The sequence below is a fragment of the Octopus bimaculoides genome, chromosome 4 (genome assembly GCF_046866305.1).
Source record: "Octopus bimaculoides isolate indiv1 chromosome 4, ASM4686630v1, whole genome shotgun sequence".
Lineage (NCBI taxonomy): Eukaryota > Metazoa > Mollusca > Cephalopoda > Octopoda > Octopodidae > Octopus > Octopus bimaculoides.
In genome coordinates, this window is record NC_142931.1 from 96,517,188 (window position 1) to 96,539,200 (window position 22,013).

General features: G+C 36.8%; 1 protein-coding gene across 1 annotated transcript in view; it reads left to right on the forward strand.

Annotated features, from left to right (window-relative positions):
- Nucleotides 1-856: 856 nt before the first annotated feature.
- Nucleotides 857-22,013, forward strand: part of LOC106881474 (E3 UFM1-protein ligase 1) — a 94,774-nt gene continuing 73,617 nt past the window's right edge. Inside the window, exons 1-4 of the mRNA XM_052967292.2 lie at nucleotides 857-952; nucleotides 8,729-8,874; nucleotides 9,789-9,915; nucleotides 12,880-12,994. Of these exons, the coding sequence (XP_052823252.1) occupies nucleotides 879-952; nucleotides 8,729-8,874; nucleotides 9,789-9,915; nucleotides 12,880-12,994 (462 nt within the window). The 5' untranslated portion in view covers nucleotides 857-878. The remainder of the gene's footprint in view (nucleotides 953-8,728; nucleotides 8,875-9,788; nucleotides 9,916-12,879; nucleotides 12,995-22,013) is intronic.

Here is a 22,013-nt window from a genome sequence, read left to right on the forward strand (position 1 = left end):
ACAAGGCATCTTATTGCAGGAAGGATATTGTTGATTTGCTGAACCTCACTACTTGACAGGACCTATTTTATCAACCTCTGAAAGCTGAATAGCGAAACATTAGAAAACCTCCCTAAAAGTCCATCAGAAACCATTCAAGCAATACATGAATTTTTGCAGTTTTGGAGATCTGTACAATATTTAAGGAATTCAAAATTTCATTTTCTCAGACAGAAACAACACTTTTAAGATACATTTAATCTCACCCCAAATTACCAGTGCTACAGTCAAGTAGAAATCATTTGACTGTTGACTAAGAAGTCAACCTGTGGAAAATGATTTCTCTTTACCAGTATATTCAGTTCTTTTAACTTCAGGTGATACCAATAGAATGGTCATTAAAATTTTATTGGTCATCTGTGTATCATACTTAATGTAGATATACTGCAAATTAACTGCAGTATTTTTTTAGAAATACTATCTTTTAGGGATGTACTGTGTTTTTTTAAAACACAAATATATTAGTAGCAGAAGAAAATCAGTGGCTCCTCTTCGATTACTATCGCTAACACCAGTAGCTTTCTTCAACCGGAATACACGTCATTGATAGGTTGAAATTACCCAAATACGACAAATTTAACACGAAATAACTTCTAAAATACCAAAAATTTTAATCTGTGAGCGAAACTGAACAGATCCAAGTAAACATTAACCCTGTTAATTATTATTACATTGCCTAAAACAATGTAGTAATAAATAATTTTTATGCATTCAGTGCACACGTACTTTTGCACAAAGCGTCAAGACGTCCAAGAATAGTTTTCTCACACAAATATATACAGAAATTTTCCACGAAAGAGAGGGGAAATGTAACTTCAATTGTGAAGAGTTCAACAACAATGGCTACCTGGGATGAGATAAACGAACTTCGGGCAAATTTTGCACGTATTCAAAGTGTTTCATCTCATCAGAAGTAAGTTGATGACAAGTCTCTTGATACGTACCTTAGACGTGTCTACTTATATTCTTGTTTTTATCGTTTTAACTTTTCTTTATACCTATATGTCTGCCATATGTTTGTCCCACGTCATAGCTATTTGATACAAATCTTTTGTTTTGGTTTATGCTTGATATATATACAGTAGTACCTCGGTTTATATATATATATATATATATATACTCACAGACACTTCTGTATATATCGATATTTCGCAATTCACTACTGTATAATTTAGCAAAGTGATATATTTATCGCACACAATATTATGTACTCACTTCTGCAGAAGCAGTCGGGTTCAAATTGTTACCAAATGTCTTGGTTGATTTATCATCCTCCCAAATTTTTCACATTTTGACGCTAACCTACGTCAAATAATTAACAATTTACTCAATGCACAAACGGATTTCAATCGTTGTTTGTTCAGATACACTAAATTATTTTATAAGCATATAAAATATGTCAATATTATTATTCGTCATATTATGTTCCACTCATTTTAAATATTTTAACTGATTTTTATCTTTTAACTTGGATGCTATACATTGCTATTTCCCTTGTTACCCATAAATTTTCGGTTAATATGAAGATCTTCACCCGTTAACAAAAAAACAAAACAAAAAAACAGCTTACTGGGTGTTATCAACTGTAGAAAACGAATAAGATAAAAAAAAATTTGCGCAAACGAACCTGGGGTTGGGGGAGAGAACTTTCGGAAAATTCACAAGATCCGATTTTTCCGTCATAACTTTCGGGAAAATGGATATATATTGATTTCTTTCTACAGAATCCCACGTTTTTCGTTGTGGAGGAGCCAATTCTGAAAAAAAAAAAAAAAAAAAATTAAAAAACGCATTTTCAAAACTATAATTCAGACAAGACATTTTCACTTTTAGACAGCAGGATGGCGGGGAGGTGGGGGGATTTGGCGTCAGAGTTTTTCATAAAAAATTTGAAATTAAAATTTGAATTTGTGTTTATTGTTTCCATATTCTTTCTTAATCTCCGTATTTTCCCACGTAGATTGCTTGAAAAATAAAATTCGGAAAAAGCTTAAAAAAAAAAGCAAAAACAAACTTTAATTTCACACGAATTACTTAGTCATATTACTGCGGGAAATTACAGTGAAAGAAATCTTTGCAGAAAGCTGTGTAGATTGATTACATATTTCTTTCATTACGTTATCGCAGTTTTGTGAGATTTGGCTGTTATTTCTAGCATGTGAGTAGCCTGCTTGAAGGCCAAGGCCGGAGAATTGAAATTTTGAAAATGCGATTTTATAAAATTTTTTTCAGAATCGGATCTTCCATAACTAAAAATGTGAAATTCTGTAAAAAAAAAAAAAAATCAATATATAACCATTTTCCCGAAAGTTATGACGGAAAAATCGGATCTTGTGAATTTTCCGAAAATTCTCTCCCCGCCCCAGGTTTGTTTGCACAATTTTTTTATTTGTCATATTCGTTTTCTACACAATTGTTAACACCCAGCAGACTGTTTTTGTTAACAGGTGAAGATCTTTATATTAACCAAATTTTTCATCCATCCTCACCTGCCAAAGTCGTGAGGGTTGAGTCCTCACACATTTCCTTCATAGGGTTTCTATTAGAAGCAATGGTTAATGTTTACAATATCACCCAGAAACGAAATTAAAAAAAAATAGTGCAACAGATGTAACAAAAATGTGTAGGAAACGAATATGAAAACAAAAATGCGCAAAAAGCAATGGAGTGAGAACTTCAGAAAATTCACAAGATCCGAGTTTTTTCCCTCATAACTTGTAGGAAAATAGGTTTTTTGAAATAAAATTTTATATAAATACCTTTCAAATGGCATACATTATGGTTATAAAGAAATTTGTGGGTAAACTCTGTTCCAAGTGGTTGGGGAGAGGACTTCGTAAAATTCACAAGATCCAATTTTTTCCCTCATAACTTTAAGGAAAATGGATATCTTTTAATGAAATTGTGTATATATATATATATATATATATATATATATATATTTATGTATATACACCTTTCAAATGGAATGCATTACAGATGCCTAATATGCCACAAACCCCTTATTTTTGTTCAGTAAAAAGGGGGAGGGGGAGAAGCCAGAATCATTGGAAAATATTTTTCTTATTTTCGATGATCGAATCTGCAATCTGGGATTGATATATCCAGTGATTTTTAAGAGGTATGTTAAAGATATTTTGTTTTAATATTATACTTGTTTCACACACACAAACACTAACGTGGTTTTTGTAAGGATTTTGTATCATTCTTTCTCCTGTCTAGACTTCATTAGCACTAATTTTTATAACTTCAGTATTTCCACTTTTTCTTTTGAAATTTGTTTGAATTTTCAATCTAATGTAATCCACACTCTAGAAAACGTATTTCTGCAAACTGTTATCTTAAAATATGGGTAAAGAAAAGGGGCTAATCCAGTTTCACACCTCACCTTCAAAAATGCATTTTTTTGGGTCCCTACCTTTTCTTCCAAACAAAAATAAAGGGTTTACGGCACATTAGGTATCCATAATGCATGCCATTTGAAAAGTATTTATATACAATTTCATTAAAAGATATTTATTTCCCTCAAAGTTATGGGCAAAGACCTCAGATCTTGTGAATTTTCTGAAGTCCTCTCCTCATCCCCACAGAAAAGATTTTATCCACAAATTTCTTTATAACCGAATGTATGCTGTTTGAAAGGTATTTATATAATATTTCATTTAAAAAAAACCCATTTTCCTAAAAACTATGAGGGAAAATCTTGTATCTTGTGAATTTTCCTAAGTCCTCTCCCCCCCATTGCTTTCCATGCATTTTTGTTTTCATATTCGTTTTCTACACATTTTTTTTACACTCGTTGCACTATTTTTTAAAAAATTTCGTTGAAGAATCCAACTTGCAATTCTTTCCTATGACATTCTAATCACATGTCCATAGTACCATAGCTGTGCCTCTCAATGTGGAGAAGTTGCAGCTCGACCTCTGAAATGCCCTGATCTCCAAGCTACACACCCTGTCAAATAATGTTACTACTACAACTCTCAAATAAAATATTCTTTCCATAATGTATATTGCAATTTTTGTTTATGAAGTTGTGGCAAGTTTGTCACCATCAAGTTTCTCGTAATCATTGCTACACTTCATGCTTTTGATATCAGTACTGCTTCATCAGTTGGATGCCACTCATACCAATGTTGATTTCCTTATTCTGTACTAAAGTCACTTTGGGTGATGATGTGATCAAACAGGAAAGTCTTTCTTTTACTCTCCAAGCCAGCCCATGCAAATACACCAAATGAGGTTTCATTTTCTATCTTAGTCAGCAACTATTTGCCAATCATCTCAAGTCGGGGATTGCTTAGTCAGTGAATGTGTTTTTGTAATTTTTGCACTACTTAAAGCAGATCAAACATGTAATTCTTAAAATTCTACAAGGTACTTCAGCTCAGTTTGTTCAATCACTCACCAAACTGTTCAGTGGCCCGTAGATAAAATTAGTAGGTGTGCTACTTCAGAAAATTTTTAGCCGTTGTTTTAATATTGTGTAAAAGGAAACAAACACATAAAAAGAAAATTTATACATAAACTTGATTGGTTCATGTTTTAGCCACTGCTGGGTGGTGTATTTAATTTGTTCACTGAACATCACCGCGAATTCCCCCTTGTTTTTCAAAAATCCCCCCAAATCACAAAATAAGGGGACAAAATGTGCCCTATTTTTCAAATCCTGACAGCAACACTGTAGCTGGAAGCAGGATAATAATCTAATTCTCCGCTTTATTACATTCAAGAATATAAACACGTTTTTAAGCACAACACCCGTGGAGTCAAAAGGAAACACTACCTTTCACCAGCACACTAAGGTTGGCACTGCATGAACCACAGTGCTCTCTCTCCCTAGTGTGAAGCTTCCTATCTTGGACATGTGAGCAAACACTGCATCTCTGGAACTGTGAAGCACACAGTTCTATACAAGGATTTTTGTATTTTTTTCATAAACTAAGGGATGGCTACTGACATTAAGCTTAAGGATTATATAATGTAGAAGTATAAAGAAAGAAAGAAAAAAGGATTCATTATATTGAATGTTATCAATGATATCGCGTGAATATAGGGGATACTGCATTTCCGCAGTGCCTATACACAAGCTGTCACTGAAACTGTTAAATGGTATTTACTCTTTAAATTCAGTATTCCTTGGCCATTACTTCTGACTTTTTTACAGAGTACTCAGTTCTTGACTTCAGTTCTCCAGAAACAGTCGAAAACATTTGATCTTGTTGATTTGGTTTATTACATATATGAAAGGTCTCCCCTTAAGAATTACACTCCACAACATGAAAGTTATCCTCAAAAGCTCTAAGGAAAGCAAAAGTAGGGTATTGTAGTCACTCATCTTTGTTTGTCTGTGTGTTTGCAAAATTACTGGAAAACAGCTGAACAGATTTTCACCAAATTTAGCAGAAATACTAATTGAGTGACTGGCTTGAACTCATTAAATTTTGGCAGACGGGTGAATCAAAATGTTTTTTTTCTTTGTTACATATACATAAATGATAAGCAGGGCAAATAACTCTTGATGTCATTTTGTTGAAATATGAATTTGTCTGAGAATATATTTATTAAATTAAATTTCATTTTACCCTTGTGTGTGCACAGGGTATGCATCGCCCCTCCGATGCCTTTTTTTTCTTTTTTTTTTTCGTTTTAGCACATGAAGCAGGCATTGATTTTCACATTGGTTTCGCTTTCATCTTTTATCAATGTAATCTCTCAAGAGGTCTCCTACACTCAGACCTGTTTTCTTCTGAACTAATTTGATTATAGTCAAGTTTAGCACCATTTTTTCATTTTGGTGGGAGCTTGTTTTGAAATCATATGTGAGACCTCTTTCTGATCAGTTGTTGTTTATTCAGATAGAAGAATGGTTAGTGAGAGCTGTGCGAGTCATGTACAGAGACGCTGTCAGTAAGGTGAGGGTTGGCAACGAGTACAGTGAAGAATTCTGGGTAGAGGTAGGGGTCCACCAAGGTTCAGTCATCAGTCCCCTCCTATTTATCATAGTCCTCCAGGCTGTAACACAGGAATTCAAGACAGGATGCCCCTGGGAGCTCCTCTATGCTGATGACCTTGCACTAATTGCGGAGTCATTATCAGAACTAGAGAAGAAGTTTCAGGTGTGGAAGCAAAGACTAGAATTGAAGGGCCTTAGAGTCAACCTTGCTAAAAGCAAAGTCCTAATAAGTAGGAAGGTAGACAAAACACAAACCCCTTCAGGTAGATGGTCCTGCTCGATCTGTAGAAAAGGCGTAGGTAGAAACTCCATAAGATGTACCCAGTGTAAGCTATGGACACATAAGAGGTGCAGCAATATCAAAGGAAGGCTAACTAGGAAGATAGTTTTTGTATGTGGCAGATGCTCAGGAGCAATAAACATATTTGATAGAGTGTAAGTACCTTGAGAGAAAAGTTGAGCCTAAGAAGCATCAGTTGTGGTGTGCAAGAGAGACGATTGCGCTGGTATGGTCATGTGGTGAGAATGGATGAGGATAGCTGTGTGAAAAAGTGCCACAGCCTAGCAGTTGAGGGAACCTATGGAAGAGGTAGACCCAGGAAGACCTGGGATGAGGTGGTGAAGCATGACCTTCGAACATTAGGCCTCACCGAGGCAATGACTTGTGACTGAGACCTTTGGAAATATGCTGTGCGTGAGAAGACCCGGCAAGCCAAGTGAGGCCATAATCTGAGGCCTCTGCCAGGGGTGTAGCCAACCTACTTATGCGTACCTTTCCTTGATTGGACACTAAACTCCGCTTGTGAAGACCTGTTGAGGCAAATGAAATTGAAATCGAACCGAATTTGACGACTGGCACCCATGCCAACCTCTCCTTCATTGGACACTAAACTCAGTTTGTGAAGGCCTGTTGGGGCAAGTGAAAGCGAAATCATGATGGCACCTGTACCAGTGGAGTGCTAAAAGCACCGTCTGAGCATGATCGTTGCCAGAGCAGCTGTCTGGCTTCCGTGCCAGTGGCACATAAATAGCACCATTTGAGCGTGGTTGTTACCAGCGTCGCCTTACTGGCACTTGTGCTGGTGGCACGTGAAAAGACATTCGAGTGAGGTTGTTGCCAGTGCCGCTTGACTGGCTTCTGTCCAGGTGGCACGTAAAATACACCATTTTGAGCGTGGCCATTGCCAGTACTGTGTGACTGGCCTTCGTGTCGGTGGCATGTAAAAGTACCCACTACACTCTCCGAGTCGTTGGCATTAGGAAGGGCATCCAGCTGTAGAATTGTGAACATACAATAATCATTCATCATTCTCAAGTTCAACATCCCAAATTTTATTAATTTGATCCTTGTGATAAATTGTTCATCGTTGTTGAAGCCAATCTTAAGTATGTCAGCAACTTATCTATCTTTTGGGGTGATCAGCTGTTCAACAGAGAGTACTTTACCATGGCCTCTATTTGACCAAAGACTTGAGTGATGTTTGGTAGATGAAAATTTCGTGGAAGTACATCTAACCTCACTAGATTACATTAGAGAAGACATGATCTTGACAGTTTTAGTTGATGATATTTATTCCATAATTGCTCAGGTTAACACCCAGTTTTCTCTCAGTTGCTCTTAACAGAACCCACTCTGTTGCAAGCATTCAAAGTAGCATTCAATTAAATATTTATGAAGCACAACAGCTGTGAATAGCTGAGCCACTAATTAACCACATGGTCAAAAGTTTAAAACTTTTGCAATTGTTGTTCAGTGTCTCAATTAGCAAGGCACATGACTGCTTGTTCTCCTTACTATACAACGTTTACTCTCTAAAATCTATTTTCATACAAGCTTCTATGAGATGATATATATTTACAAATATGGACAACAGCTTTTAGAGTTGGAAAGTCTACTCATTAATGGTTATTAAGACTTACTTACTCTTCAAGAGTCATCATTTTCTACATTTTTAATTGTAGCTTGAGATTGTCTCAAATTAGTTTGAGCCCATTTCTATTATTTGAGGCTACCTCTGATAATCTGAGATGGAGAGGACCAATCTGAATAACTAGAGAATGTACTACTTACAGTGAGTGTCTGGTTAGATAGCAACTATGTTTTTTGATTGGTTTTATCTTAAGGAAGAGTCTGTGCTGATGGTCTTCACAAACTTTGAAACTATTGAGGCTGATGTTGTTAATGTTCTTGAACATTTATAAGTTGGGAGCAGGGTAGAAATTCCAGACAGCTGACATTTTGGAGAAGAAAGGCTGATTGTATGGGTTACTGTGGAGCCTCAGAGAGACAGCTGAATTTGAAGTCCCTAAGTAGAGGTAGTGCAAGAACAGGTAGTTGTGAATGACAGAGATCACTGTAGTAGCAGTAGAAAAAAACAGAATAGACAGCTTGTCTGTAGGATAGATTGAAGTGTGTTGGTGAGTAACTTCATGTCAATTGTGGAGTAGCCTTTGTATGGAGGTGTTCTATGGTGGCTGTGTGTAGCAGCATTTAGTTATGGGAGCAGCATTCCATTGTGGGTCTCATCCTTGAGTTTTGTAGGGAGTTAGTAGTTGGAGACTAAAGTATTTTCTGATTTTGAAGAGAAAGGTCGGTGTTTGAGATACAAACAATGTTATGTAGGAGTTTCTGTTATTGTGATTAATTATTTAGGCAGTGCAAAAGTATGTGCAGTTTCATAGTCTTTATGTTAAAGTGAAGGCTTTCATATATTGTCGTTGTTTATATTTCAGGTTATCAGAGAAAAATGTTGTTGAAGTAGTGTCAAAGCTACTTCAACTGAAACTTATTGATGTGATATACACCACAGATGGCAAGGAATATCTAACTTTACAACATCTTGACAAAGAAATACTGGACGAGTTGTATGTTCATGGAGGTAAAGAAGATACTTAGTTTACTTGTGGTTTACTACAATAAGAAGGATGATATTTCAACATATTTCACCATTTATTCTTGTTAATTAGCATTTAATATCCTTTTTCTTTCCATATCTGTGTTGTTTAATCTTCTTTATTTTGATGAGGGGCAGTAACCTAGTTAAAGAGACTTATTATTAATGAAGTGCAATACCATAGTTAAAGAGGCTTATTTTTGATGAGGAGCAGTACCATTGCTAAATATGTTTATTTGATGTGTAGTATGGCTTTGTGGTTGAGACACTTCCTCTCTAACTATGTGGTCTTGGATCCACTTCCACTGCATTGCACCTTGGACAAATGTCTTTTACTAGAGCACTGGTCTGACCAAGCCTTGTGAGTATATGTGGTAAACAGAAACTGAAAAAAAGCCTGTCATACATGTGTGTGTGTTTTGTATGTACCTTTGTCTTGATATGATTATAAACAAGCCTCAATTTCATAGAAACAATGTTGCTTGCTTCAAGTGTTCCATGAAAAACATGTCTGGTCAGGGAAAATACCACCGTACTTGGAACAGGTGAGGTTGGAAACAGTAAGGACATCTGGCTGTAGAAAATCTGCTTCAACAAATTTCATTTGACGCATGCTAGCACAGAAAAGTGGGCATTGAGGATGATCATAATGGGTGACCAATAGGATCTTTTGTTACAAATTTCCAATGAACCAATCATTTGTTCATTGCATTTCTCATGACAACAATGATAAAGGAGTGTCTTTAACTCAGTCTATATCTCAAGGTATTTGGTTTGTAAAGTTCTGCTTTTTTTCCATGCCAGTGTTTGTATCCTTTGCTAATATATATCAGCAAAAACTATACATACAAATATATGCTTATTATTTTGTTTATATTTTGTTTGCTTGCATTTTTCAGGTCGGATCAATCTTACAGATTTGAAGAACATCCTTTGTGTTGACTTCTCTCATATAGAAAGTCGAGTGAATGAATTAATCAAAACAACGCCTGGTCTAAGTTTTGTATTAGGTCAGTTGATAAATAGGTAGGTCATTATTTTAGTATTAAGTAATTACACGCACACGTGTGGATAAGAATGGATGGAAATGAACAATAAAGTTAAAACAAGTGTTGTAATCTTTCCAGTTAAATTAAGACAAATAACAGATGCATTTCATTTAGATATTTTGAATATTTTTACATTTAATTCCAACCTGTTCTGGGAGCTATTCAAGGTAAATCTCTTGTTTAAGAGGTCAGTGCAGTTCTTCAATCTAATAAGAATGTGTGTTCTTTTATTTATGCAGAGCCTGCACTTTTTCTTATCCAATAATGAATATCCTTAATCTCTTTACATTCTTCATTTGATGGTGTGTAATATATTGCAAATCTTCAGGTTCCATGCTATAAAGAAGACTGGTGTTTGGCATATCTCTTTCTGAGGTCACTTTCACACAGAACTGCACTGACCTAAACTTAAGATAAGAAATTGTAGAATTAAGGCCCGCTTCCTGGTATCTGGCCGTTGTTTAGCCTGTAACGTGGTCTATAAATGTACAGTAACTACTCCAACTAATAATTACATTTATGTTGGTTGCACAATCAATCTTAAACAGCGATTATACAATCACTTTTCATCGTTTAGACTTAAACATAAGGCCAATAGCACATCATTATCTAATAAAATTTGGGAATTGAAGGAAAATAGTATTGATTTTAACCTTAAATGGGAAATCATCAGGAGAGCACAACCCTATAGAAATAGTAGATACGGCTGTGGACTGTGCTCAATGGAAATTTATGAAATTTTAAAACTTAAGGATAATCCTAATCTAATTAACAATAGATCTGACCTTAGGGTTCTATGTGTACATTGTTACTCTCACACCTTTAAAATAAATCTTGTTAGTAATATATTATTTTAATCCCTTTCATTTCCCAGACTATTAACTACTTTATTTAAGTTATAGCTTTAAAGTATAAAATTTGGAATATATTTTAACCTTTCCCAACCCACTGATAATATTCCTACATTTCTCAAGCTAATTCTAAGTCTCTTCTACCATATTATCAATTTTGAAACCATAGCTTTAATACTCTTAGTTTAGTCCTGATTTTCTAACTTTATCCCTCCCCTTTTTTCCTTCTCCTTCTCCTCCCCCCCACCTTTTACTTTGATTTGTTTTGGCCATTGATATCTTCTCTTATTATGGTTTTTCTTATAAATAATATCTCCCTTCTACTACCCCACATAAATGTATATCTTATTCTAATTTAACTATAAATGTTCTCTATGGTTTTAATTTTTTAATATTTTAGATTGTTGTATTATTCTAAATACACAGACGAATAGATAGATTCTTAGTAATTTCTTTTAATTCTCCAATATCTTGACCTAAATTCCCTCACCTTAAATTTCCTCTAGCCACTCCTTAGGGTATTGTCCTTCCATTTTTATTTTAATTTTATTTAAAAAATTTTTTTTTCCTTCTCTCTTTTTTCTCTTGCTTGATTTACCCCTAACCTGCCTTCCCTTACTACCTAACCTACCTTTCTCTAAATTGAAATTACTGCTATCTTACCCCTCCTTCTAGAAAGAAGAACAAATAGAATATATAGAAATTAAATTCCTGTTTGGTTCACTAGACTGTTGATTAACAGCCCAGTCAAGATGGTATTCTCTTCATCTCCTACTCTTATATTTGCACACATTTACAAAATGGCTTTCTGAAATGAACTTCCATTATGCAGCTGAGGAGTACATTTTCATTGCACATCTTATGTGGTGTTCTCACTACATAAATAAATGAAGCTTGTATGAAACGTACGTACTGCTATAACCTAATACATTTTTGTTGCTTTTCTTCAAATTTAATTCACCGAATCTCTTGATTTTTTTTTTGGATTTTACCCTACCAAATTCTGGTGCCACAAACATTTTAAGTACCACATTTAATCTTTTGATTAAATCTATATTATATATATATATATATATATATATATATATATATATATATATATATTTATGTATGTATGTATGTGTGTGTGTGTGTGTGTGTGTGTGTGTGTGTGTGTGTGTGTATATGTTTTTGTGTCTGTGTTTGTCCCCAACATCGCTTGACAACCAATGCTGGTGTGTTTACATCCCCGTAACTTAGCGGTTCGGCAAGAGAGACTGATAGAATAAGTACTAGGCTTTACAAAGAATAAATCCTGGGGTCGATTTCTTCGACTAAAGGCAGTGCTCCAGCATGGCGACAGTCAATTGACTGAAACAAGTAAAAGAGTATGTATTTTTTTTCTTTTGGTCTCTGTATTTGACCGAATAGACATGAGGTAACTATGCATGCCTGGTCTCTTTGAAAAGTATCTGGGTTCCTGAAGTTGCAGTCTGGAATTAGCACCTTCGTTAACTTAAAAGAAATGAGGATTTTCATGTTAGGGTTCCAGCTGTAGGAAACTTTCACAAAACAACTATTGAAGATTTTCTTATACCTATGGTTATAAAGAAAATATTTAGCAGGACTAGGAATTTTTTACCTTCATTCTCCTAATATTGAATGAGAAAGGCAGTGTGCTGTATAAATTTCCTAGGTTTATTTTTAGGTTTGGTTCTTGTTTGGGTCAGAGTATCTAATAAGTTCTCTTTAAAGCAAATACTGACTAGGGCACTATTTTGATAGAAGGCTGCCTTATTTTAGAGAAAGAAAGGTTCGATATCGCATTACTAATATTAGTAATAACATTTTTAAAGATGATAGGTGGTCAGGCCGTTTGTGTATCTACCTAAGTTTTTCATTTGGCTTACAGTATGGCCTGTGTTTAAATTTAGGTCCTGAAAACCCATCCTCTCTCTCTCTCCCCCCCTTCTCAATATTTAACCTTCATCAGTAAATATTTATTAGCTACAATAATTCAAGTACTCAATGCAGTTATTTTCATTGTCAATATGCATATATTGATTGTTTAACTTCATTTTTTTAAAATTTTTAAATGTAAAATTTCCAAGTAACTACAAAGAATATATAGCAGAAGAGATCGATGAGAAGTTACAAGAAAAGGGCCATGTTTTGTTGACTGATCTTGTTCTACATTATGATTTACCCAAAAACTTTATCACATCGGTAAGTTACTTTCTTTCTATGTTGTCAGATATACTGTTTTATATATATATAAATATATATATTCAATTATGAATTAGAAGCAGCACTAGTTTTGTAAACATTATTGACTGCACATACTCAATGTATGTGTTTTGCTTGTTTGCAAGTGCCCTGCAGTTAACACAGTGGGGATGAATCCCTCAAAGCACTAAGTGTTAAGACAAGCAAGATGACTCGCTCCTAATCCCATTCAAGATATATATATATCCTTTTATGACCAAGAGTCCATTCTGCTAGGTGATTGGTGTTAGGAAGGACATCCAGCCATAAAACCCTGCCAAAACAGGCACAGAAGTCTGGTGCAGGCTCCTGCCTTGTCCTATTCTTGTCAAACTGTCCAACCCATGCCAGCATGGAAGGCGGATGTTAAACGATGTTGATGATGTATATATATATATATTTATATATATATATATATATATATATATATATATATATATATATGAAGTATAAGGGAAGGAAAAAGTTGTCGGTTTAGACGATCTTTAATTTATAATTCAGGTTGGTACAGATCTACAAATTGTTTCAGAGTCTAATTAATTCCAAAGACAAAAATAAGTCCTGCTCTCTTTGTTCTGAGGAATTATTTTTGGCTTTATTCTCTAGAAGGTTGCTAAACTCTAAATCTAAAAGGGTTTTTTCTGTGTTCATAGGAATAAATGTGTGTTTAAAAATTTTAAATAAGGATGCCTATTACAGGTGTTTTATCCTATATGGTTTTATTTTGATTTAGTGGTTTTTGAGAGTTTGATAATTTCTGTTTCACCCTTTGTATTTACTACTCAAGTTGGTTCCTCTCACATTGTTTTTTTTTTTAATTTTTAATTTAATTTTTAGGATAATATTGTGAGTGTTTTAATTTTGGTTCATCTGTGATTGTGAGACAGTGGATTTTTACTTTTAATTCTTTCAATTATCTTACAACTGTTTTGATATTTCTATTTATTTTTTAGCTGACCCTGTGCCATTTATAATGATGGCTAATTGTTATTTAAATGAGGTACAGAATAATCACATACAACCATTCACATACTTCCCAAGCATATGCATACGCACATATACTCAAACAGAATGCTGTTAGTTTTTATTTTCAGCATTGTATGTTCACCATCCTATTTCTATTATGCACACACATACACACACAAACATTCACATACCTCCCTTTTTCATACACACACACATATACACATACATAGCTGAATGGCTGTTTTTTCACCCCCTTCCTTCTTTATTATTCTATTTGCCCCTTCCTTTCTCATATGTTGAAAACAGAGGATACACTCAACATTCTTCCTTCTCAAACAGCGATTACTTTCTCTTACTCTTTCAGTCATGGCTATTATTTTCACTACCTCTCCTTCACTGTATTACTATTTTCTCGCCTCTCCCTTCACTGATACTACTCTTTCCTTTTCTCCATTCTACTGTTTTACTTGTAGGTGGCTATTTTATAAATAAAAGAATTGCTTTCTCTTTTTATTTTTATTTTCGTTTGATATTACCATATTAACTTTGAATTTGGACATTTAATACTCTGTAGTGGATAATATATCAGTTTGTAGTTATTAATTTTTAATTTAGACAACCCTATTATTTTTGTAGCTATTTTTGTTTCATTAAATTTATTTGTCTTTACTAGATATTTACATATTGTAAATTGTAACATTAATAAAATGCTAGAGCGGTTTTTTTATATATATTTTTCTGGTTTTGAACAGTCTGGCGTTCTAGTTATTTTTCATTCTATTTTATTTGTTCCTTCCCGTCTGGGCTATGAAAGGTCTTTTAATATTTTTGTTGGTCGTAATTATTCATATGTAATTTCTGACAAAGAATCTAATTTTTTATTCAAAGAAGAGTTTTTTGTTTATGTCTTTGGAATTAATCAGACTCTGAAACAATTTGTAGAATTTATATTGGATCTGTACCTACCTGGATTATGAATTAAAGATCATATACACCTACAATTTTTTCCTTTCCTTATACTTCATTTATTGTTTTGGTAAATTCTGAGTATATATTTTTTATATATATTCTTTACTTGGACTGTACAGGTGGACATGGATGTTTGACATCCCTTTGAAGGATTTTGGTCCTCACCTCTGTTATATGTATGTGTATATATATATATATATATATATATATATATATATATATATACGAGGTCTGATCAATAAGTATCCGGACTGCTGCCATAGTAATGATGATAAAGCATACAGAGTGAAACTGCTTGGCAAACATTGTCCTTGAACTCTGCTGTGCCTGCGCACTAAGTTTTAACGTTCTAGCTCACTTCTGCTGTTTACAGCAGTGCTTGAGAGGAACATGTGCAGTGTGTGATCATCGCATTGATTATTACAGAGAAAGTTGTCATGACGATACCTACTCAGAAGCCTACACAAAGTTGCAGAAAGCGTATAGAGAGGAGTGTATGAGCCACACACAAGTGTACAAATGGTTCGGATGTTTCTAAGATGACTGAAAAAATGTCGATATTGACAAACATTCTGGGAGACCCGCAACTAGCAGAACTGAGTAAAACATCACAGATGTGCATGCAGCTGTGAGGAGAAACTGTTGAATCACCATCTGTGAGTTATCAGAGGATGTGCAGATTAGTTATGGTTCAGTTCAGTCCATTATCACTGAAGATTTGGGTATGAGACACGTGTCTGCCAAGTTTGTGCCAAAACTGCCTTCAGCTGTCCAAAAAGACACTCATGTTTCAGTAGCACAAGATGTCCTTGATTGTGTTGAGAACAATGAAAACTTTTTGAAAACTTTGCATAGGCCTCCGAGCAGGTATTGCCAAGCTTTTGGCAGATTCTCTGCTCAACTTTCTCTGTAATCATCATCATCATCATCATCGTTTAACGTCCGCTCTCCATGCTAGCATGGGTTGGACGATTTGACTGAGGACTGGTGAAACCGGATGGCAACACCAGGCTCCAGTCTAATTTGGCAGAGTTTCTACAGCTGGATGCCCTTCCTAACGCCAACCACTCAGAGAGTGTAGTTGGTGCTTTTACGTGTCACCCGCACGAAAACGGCCACGCTCGAAATGGTGTCTTTTATGTGCCACCCGCACAAGCCAGTCCAGGGGCACTGGCAACGATCTCGCTCGAAAATCCTACGGGAGCCAGTCAGGCGGTACTGGCAATGGCCACGCTCAAAATGGTGCATCTCATGTGCCACCCGCACAAGAACCAGTCCAGGGGCACTGGCAACGATCTTACTTGGCTTGCCGGGTCTTCTCACGCACAGCACATTTCCAAAGGTCTCGAATGCAACAATCACATGCTACACATCTTCCTTCCAAGCACTGCTGTGAACAGTAGAAGTAAGCTAGAATGTTAAAACTTAGTGTGCATGCACAGCAGAGTTCAAGGTCAATCTGTGCCAAACGGCTTCACTCTGTGTGTTTTAGCTTCATTACTGTGGCAACAGCCCAGATATTCATTAATCAGACCACACACACACACACACACACACACATATATATGTGCAGGAGTGGCTGCATGGAAAGAAGCTTGCTTCCCAACCACATGGTTCTAGGTTCAGTTCCACTGCGTGGTACCTTGGGCAAGTGTCTTCTACTATAGTCTTGGGTCTTGTGAGTGGATTTGGTAGACGGAAACTGAAAGAAGCCCATTGTGTATATATCATATCTCTCTTGTTCCTGGTTGCAATGGCTACTTACTGCTATTTCTCTTACTCCCTAGGGTGAAATCTGCATTCTTCGTCCATTTCTGGCTAATGCCTCCACACCTGTTCCTCCCCCACCCATCTCAGACTTTCATCAGTTCATTCCATATGTTTTGCCATTTTGTGACACCCGAAAATATGCACAGCTAAGCTAAGAATTTCTCTTGTTTTTAATCACCTCATTCATTCAGATCCATCTAACTCACAACATTACTAACCTTTTTTCTTGGCTACATATGTATACATATTTCGTACTATTCTCTAAAATAATTCCTTCTGGTTTGTTCTGCCCTCCAAAATGACTAACCTTGTTTCTTGGCTACACGTATATACATATTTCATATTTTTCTCTAAAATAATTCTTTCTTGTTTGCTCTGCTCCCTAAAACGACTCTCTCTTGTTTGTGGTTGCTTTCGTTAACTGTAAACATTTATATTAATTCATCAAATAACTTCCAAATTATAATCTCTCTCTCTAAAATAATCCTTTCCTTGTTTCTTGACTACATATATATATACATATTACGTACCGTTCTCTAAAATAATTTCCTTTCTGTACGTATCTCTCTTGTTCCTGGTTGCAGTGGCTACTAATTGCTATTTCTCTTACTCTGTAGGGCGAAATCTGCCATCTTCATCCATTTCCGGCTGTCACCTCCGCACCTGTTCCCCCACCCCCATCTCAGACTTTTATCAGTTTATACTCTCCTGCCCCCACCACCAATACCGGAAATCTCATTTCTCTTACCAGACATCCAATTACCCTTCCCCTCTATCCCTCTCTTATATTGGTAATCTCTCCACCCTTTCCTTTCTCTCCCCGTCTCTGGACTAACTAAAACAGATAGCAGCCCACTGACCCTATTTAACATTGGCATATTTATACTTCTACCTCTTTCTCTCTTTCTTTCTCTCTCTCTCTTTCTTTCTCTCTCTCTCTTTCTTTCTCTCTCTCTCTTTCTTTCTCTCTTTCTTTCTCTCTTTCTCTTTCTCTCTCTTTCTTTCTTTCTCTCTCTCTCTTTGTCTCTCTCTCTCTCTCTCCCTCATTCTCTCTCACTCTTTTTTTGACTTTTTATATCTGCAGCATTGGTAATGCTTACATCCACAATGCTCATAATGCTTATATTTACAATGCTCCAAACACTTTTATATACAGTGCTTCCTTATTTCCATCCCCCAATGGAATCAACAACCTTAATTCTAACATGTTTGAATGACAGAACATTAAAAGCAAGAACAACTATTATGACATCTGTTACCAAATGATCACGGGAACCTTCTTTTCAGGTGCTGAATAACATCTCTTCCTGTGTTACTTCCCATATCTCTTTCCCAGTTTTCAGAGTTGGCCCTGTAAATGTAGGCACATTGAAAGGTAGCTCTAGTGAGATTGTAGAGATGCTTGAACGGAGATGTGTTGATGTATGTTGCATATAAGAGGTAAGGTGGAGAGGAGCTTCAGCCAGAGTTCTGACAGGCAAAGCACATAGGTATAGACTCTTCTGGGAAGGTAACAGTGATGGCATAGGGGGTGTGGACATACTTCTTGTAGAGAAATGGGTGGATAAGGTCATAGAGGTAGTGAGGGTGTGCAATAGAGTACTTAAACTCAGGCTAGTCTTGCAGAATGGTATAGCTACAATTATCTCTGCCTATGCTCCACAAGAGGGCCTACCGAATGAACAGGAGGATCACTTTTATGATATTCTTCTGCAGGCTACCTCAAAGATGGGTGACAATGATCTCATCTTTGTGGCTGGAGATTTTAATGGGCATGTTGGACAGCAAGCTGGTATCTCCCATGGTGTATATGTGGACCATGGAGTTGGTACCAGAAATGAAGAGGGAACAAGGCTCATGGAGTTCTGAAATACAAATAACCTATTGATCTGCAACACCAACTTCAGGAAACCAGCCAGCCACCTTATAACCTATCAATCAGGTGACTCTGCTAGCCAGATTAATTTTATTCTCCCCAGACAGTGGGATGCATGGTTGCTCTCAAATACAAAGACCCTTCCTGGTAAAGAATGTACCCTTCAGCATAGACTAGTTATTAATGACTTTAGACTCGAGGCCAGACTGATGCCAAAAAGCAGACCAATTTGGAAAAGAAGGACTTGGAAGCTTAAGAACCCTTCACATGGTCAGAGATTTAGGGATATCCTTACTGAGAAATTTGATGATAGGGAGGAGGAGCTAGAAATTCCTGTGGGACAGCTTGCTGAGTGTCACAGACCAAATCTGTGGCTGGTGCAAAGTCCCTTCCAGATCTAGAGTACCATGGTGGTGGAACAGTACAATAGACAGGGCCATTAGAGCAAAGAAACAGGCCTGGAAGAATGGAGGTAGCAGGGGACTGTATCAGATAGCCAAAAGGGAAGTGAAGAGATAGGTATATATAGCCAAGGGATTAGCAGAAAAGAAGACATTTGCTAATGTTCAGCAACATGAGTACCAAAGAACTGAAGTATTTCGGATTGCAAGACAGTGTGTGAGAGAAAACCGTGATGTCATAGGAGAGAAATGTGTCTGCCTGGATGATGGTACCCTTGTATTTAATGATTCTGCAAAGAAAGAGGCTTGGAGATGCCGTTATGAAAGATTTGAATGTGGAGAATGAACGGGAGGAGGAGAGTCTGTCAAAGGTTGACCCAATTGAGGGACAAGCTACCCGAATTGACAGTACCATGGTAGATAAAGCAATTAAGGATATGAAGACAAGGAAAGCATCTAGCCCATCAGGAATCACCGCTGAGATGCTTAAGCTATTGGGTGGTGTTGGTTATGGTCTTGTCACCTGCGTCGTAAATCAGGTGGTTCATGAAGGAGTCATACTCAATCACTGGTTTAGCGGCACCATAGTCAACTGTTACAAAGGTAATGGTGATGCTTTAGATAAAAATAACTACAGGGGTATAAAATTATTGGGTCAGGTGATGAAAGTTACAGAGAGGGTCATAACCCAATTAGTTAGGGAGAGAGTTAGCTTAGATGAGATGCAGTTTGGTTTTGTGCTAGGTAGAAGCACCACTGATGCTATGTTTCTGGTAAGGCAACTGCAGGAGAAATACCTAACCAAAGATAAACCCCTATACTTGGCTTTTGTTGACTTGGAGAAAGCCTTTGACAGGGTCCCCCGATCCCTTATCTGGTGATCAATGCGGAAACTGAGGATAGATGAGTGGTTGGTAAGAGCTGTACAGGGATGCTGTCAGTAAGGTGAGGGTTGACAATGAGTATATTCAAGAATTCCGGGTAGCAGTAGAGTTTCACCAGGGATCAGTCCTCATCCCCCTCTTCTTCATCATAGTCCTCCAGGCAATAACAGAGGAATTCAAGACACACTGGCCTTGGGAGCTCCTCTATGCTGATGACCTTGATCTAATAGCCAAGTCACTACCAGAAGTAGAGATGAAGTTTAGGGTATGGAAGCAAGGTCTAGAATCGAAGGGCCTTATAGTTAACCTAGCAAAAACCAAAGTCTTAGCAAATAGGAAGGCTGACAAATCAGAAACCCCTTCAGGTAGATGGCCCTGCTCGATCTGAAGAAGAGGTGTAGGTAGAAACTCCATACGCAGTACCCAGTCTAAGCTATGGACACATAAAAGGTGCAGCAGTATCAAAAGAAGGTTAACTGGGAAGATAGTTTTTGTGTGTGGCAGATGTACAGGGGCAATAAACACTGAAGATGTACAGAAAACAGATTCTATCACATGTCAAGAGAAAGACTAGAAGTAGTTGATAGCTTCTGTTACCTATGCAACCAAGTCTGTAGTGGGGATGGTTGCTCTGAGGGTGTAGCAGCTAGAATAAGAATAGCCTGGGCAAAATTCAGAAGGCAACTACCTCTGCTGGCAACTAAGCGCCTCTTTCTCAGGATGAAAGGTAGACTATATGATGCATGTGTGTGAACTGCCATGCTACATGGCAGTGAAACATGGGCCATGATTGCCGAAGACATGCATAGGCTTGAAAGAAATGAAGCTAGTATGGTCTGCTGGATGTGTAATGTCAGTGTGCATACACGACGGAGTGTGAGCACCCTGAAAGAAAAGTTGGACATAAGAAGCATCAAATGTGGTGTGCAAGGGAGACGATTGTGCTGGTATGGTCATGTGTTGTGTATGGATGAGGACAGTTGTGTGAGGAAGTCCCATGCCCTAAGTTTATTTTAAGGGCCTTCAGTTCCAGGTTTTGTTTCCACACCTGGAATTCTTTTTCTAATTCTACTACAGATTCAGCTATAAAAGCATTGTCATCATCATAGAAGAGTTTCCATGGACAACCAGTCTTAAACCCCTCTGTTACGATCAAGAGGACTATGATAAATAGGAAGGGACTGATAACCAAACCTTGGTGAACTCCTGCCTATGCACTAAATTTATCTCTGTACTCATTGATAACTCTCACCTTACTGACGGCATCCCTGTACATGGCTTGAAAAGCTCTCACCAACCATCCATCTATTTCTAGCTTCTGTAACAATCACTAGATTAGAACGTTAGGAACCCTGTCAAAGCCTTTCTTCAGGTTGATGAATGCCAAGTACAGCAGTTTAGTTTTAGCTAAACACTTCTTTTGCAGCTGTCTTACTAGAACAAGTAATCATTAGTATTTCTCCCCAGCATGAAACCAAACTGCACTTCATTGAACTTAATTGAACTATAACTCTTTTAGTAACTTTCATGACCTGGTCCATAACCTCTAACTGTCTTTAAGGCATCTCCTTTACCCTTGTAACAGTTGACTATGTTGCTGCTACACTAGCTGTTTGGTATGGTACTTTCCCTTACAATCTATACAAGGTATTAGGCCATATCCCACTATGCCAGATAATTTAAACATTCAGCAGTAGTTCCTAATGGACCAGGGGCTTTCCTTGTCTTTATGCCTTTAATTACTTTGTCTATCATACTACTAACAACTAGAATGACTGTTCCCTCTGTTACATTAGGAAGTCTTCTTTCTCCTATTCATTCTCCGCATTTAGTATCCTTTCATTATAGCAATTCCATGCCTCTTTTCTTTTCTGAATTACTGAGTGCAATTGTATCATCATCCATCCATATACACTTCACTCCCATGTTCAGCACACCATATCTCTGGTCCTCACACCATACAGCATTAGCAAACCTCTTCCTTTCTGCTTCTTCCCTTGCTAAATAGATCTGTTGCCTAGTTTCTTTTCTAGTTACCTGGTATAATTCTCTGTTGCCCCCATTCTTCCAATCCTTCCAAGTTTACTTCTTTGCTTTAATGGCTCTGTCTACAT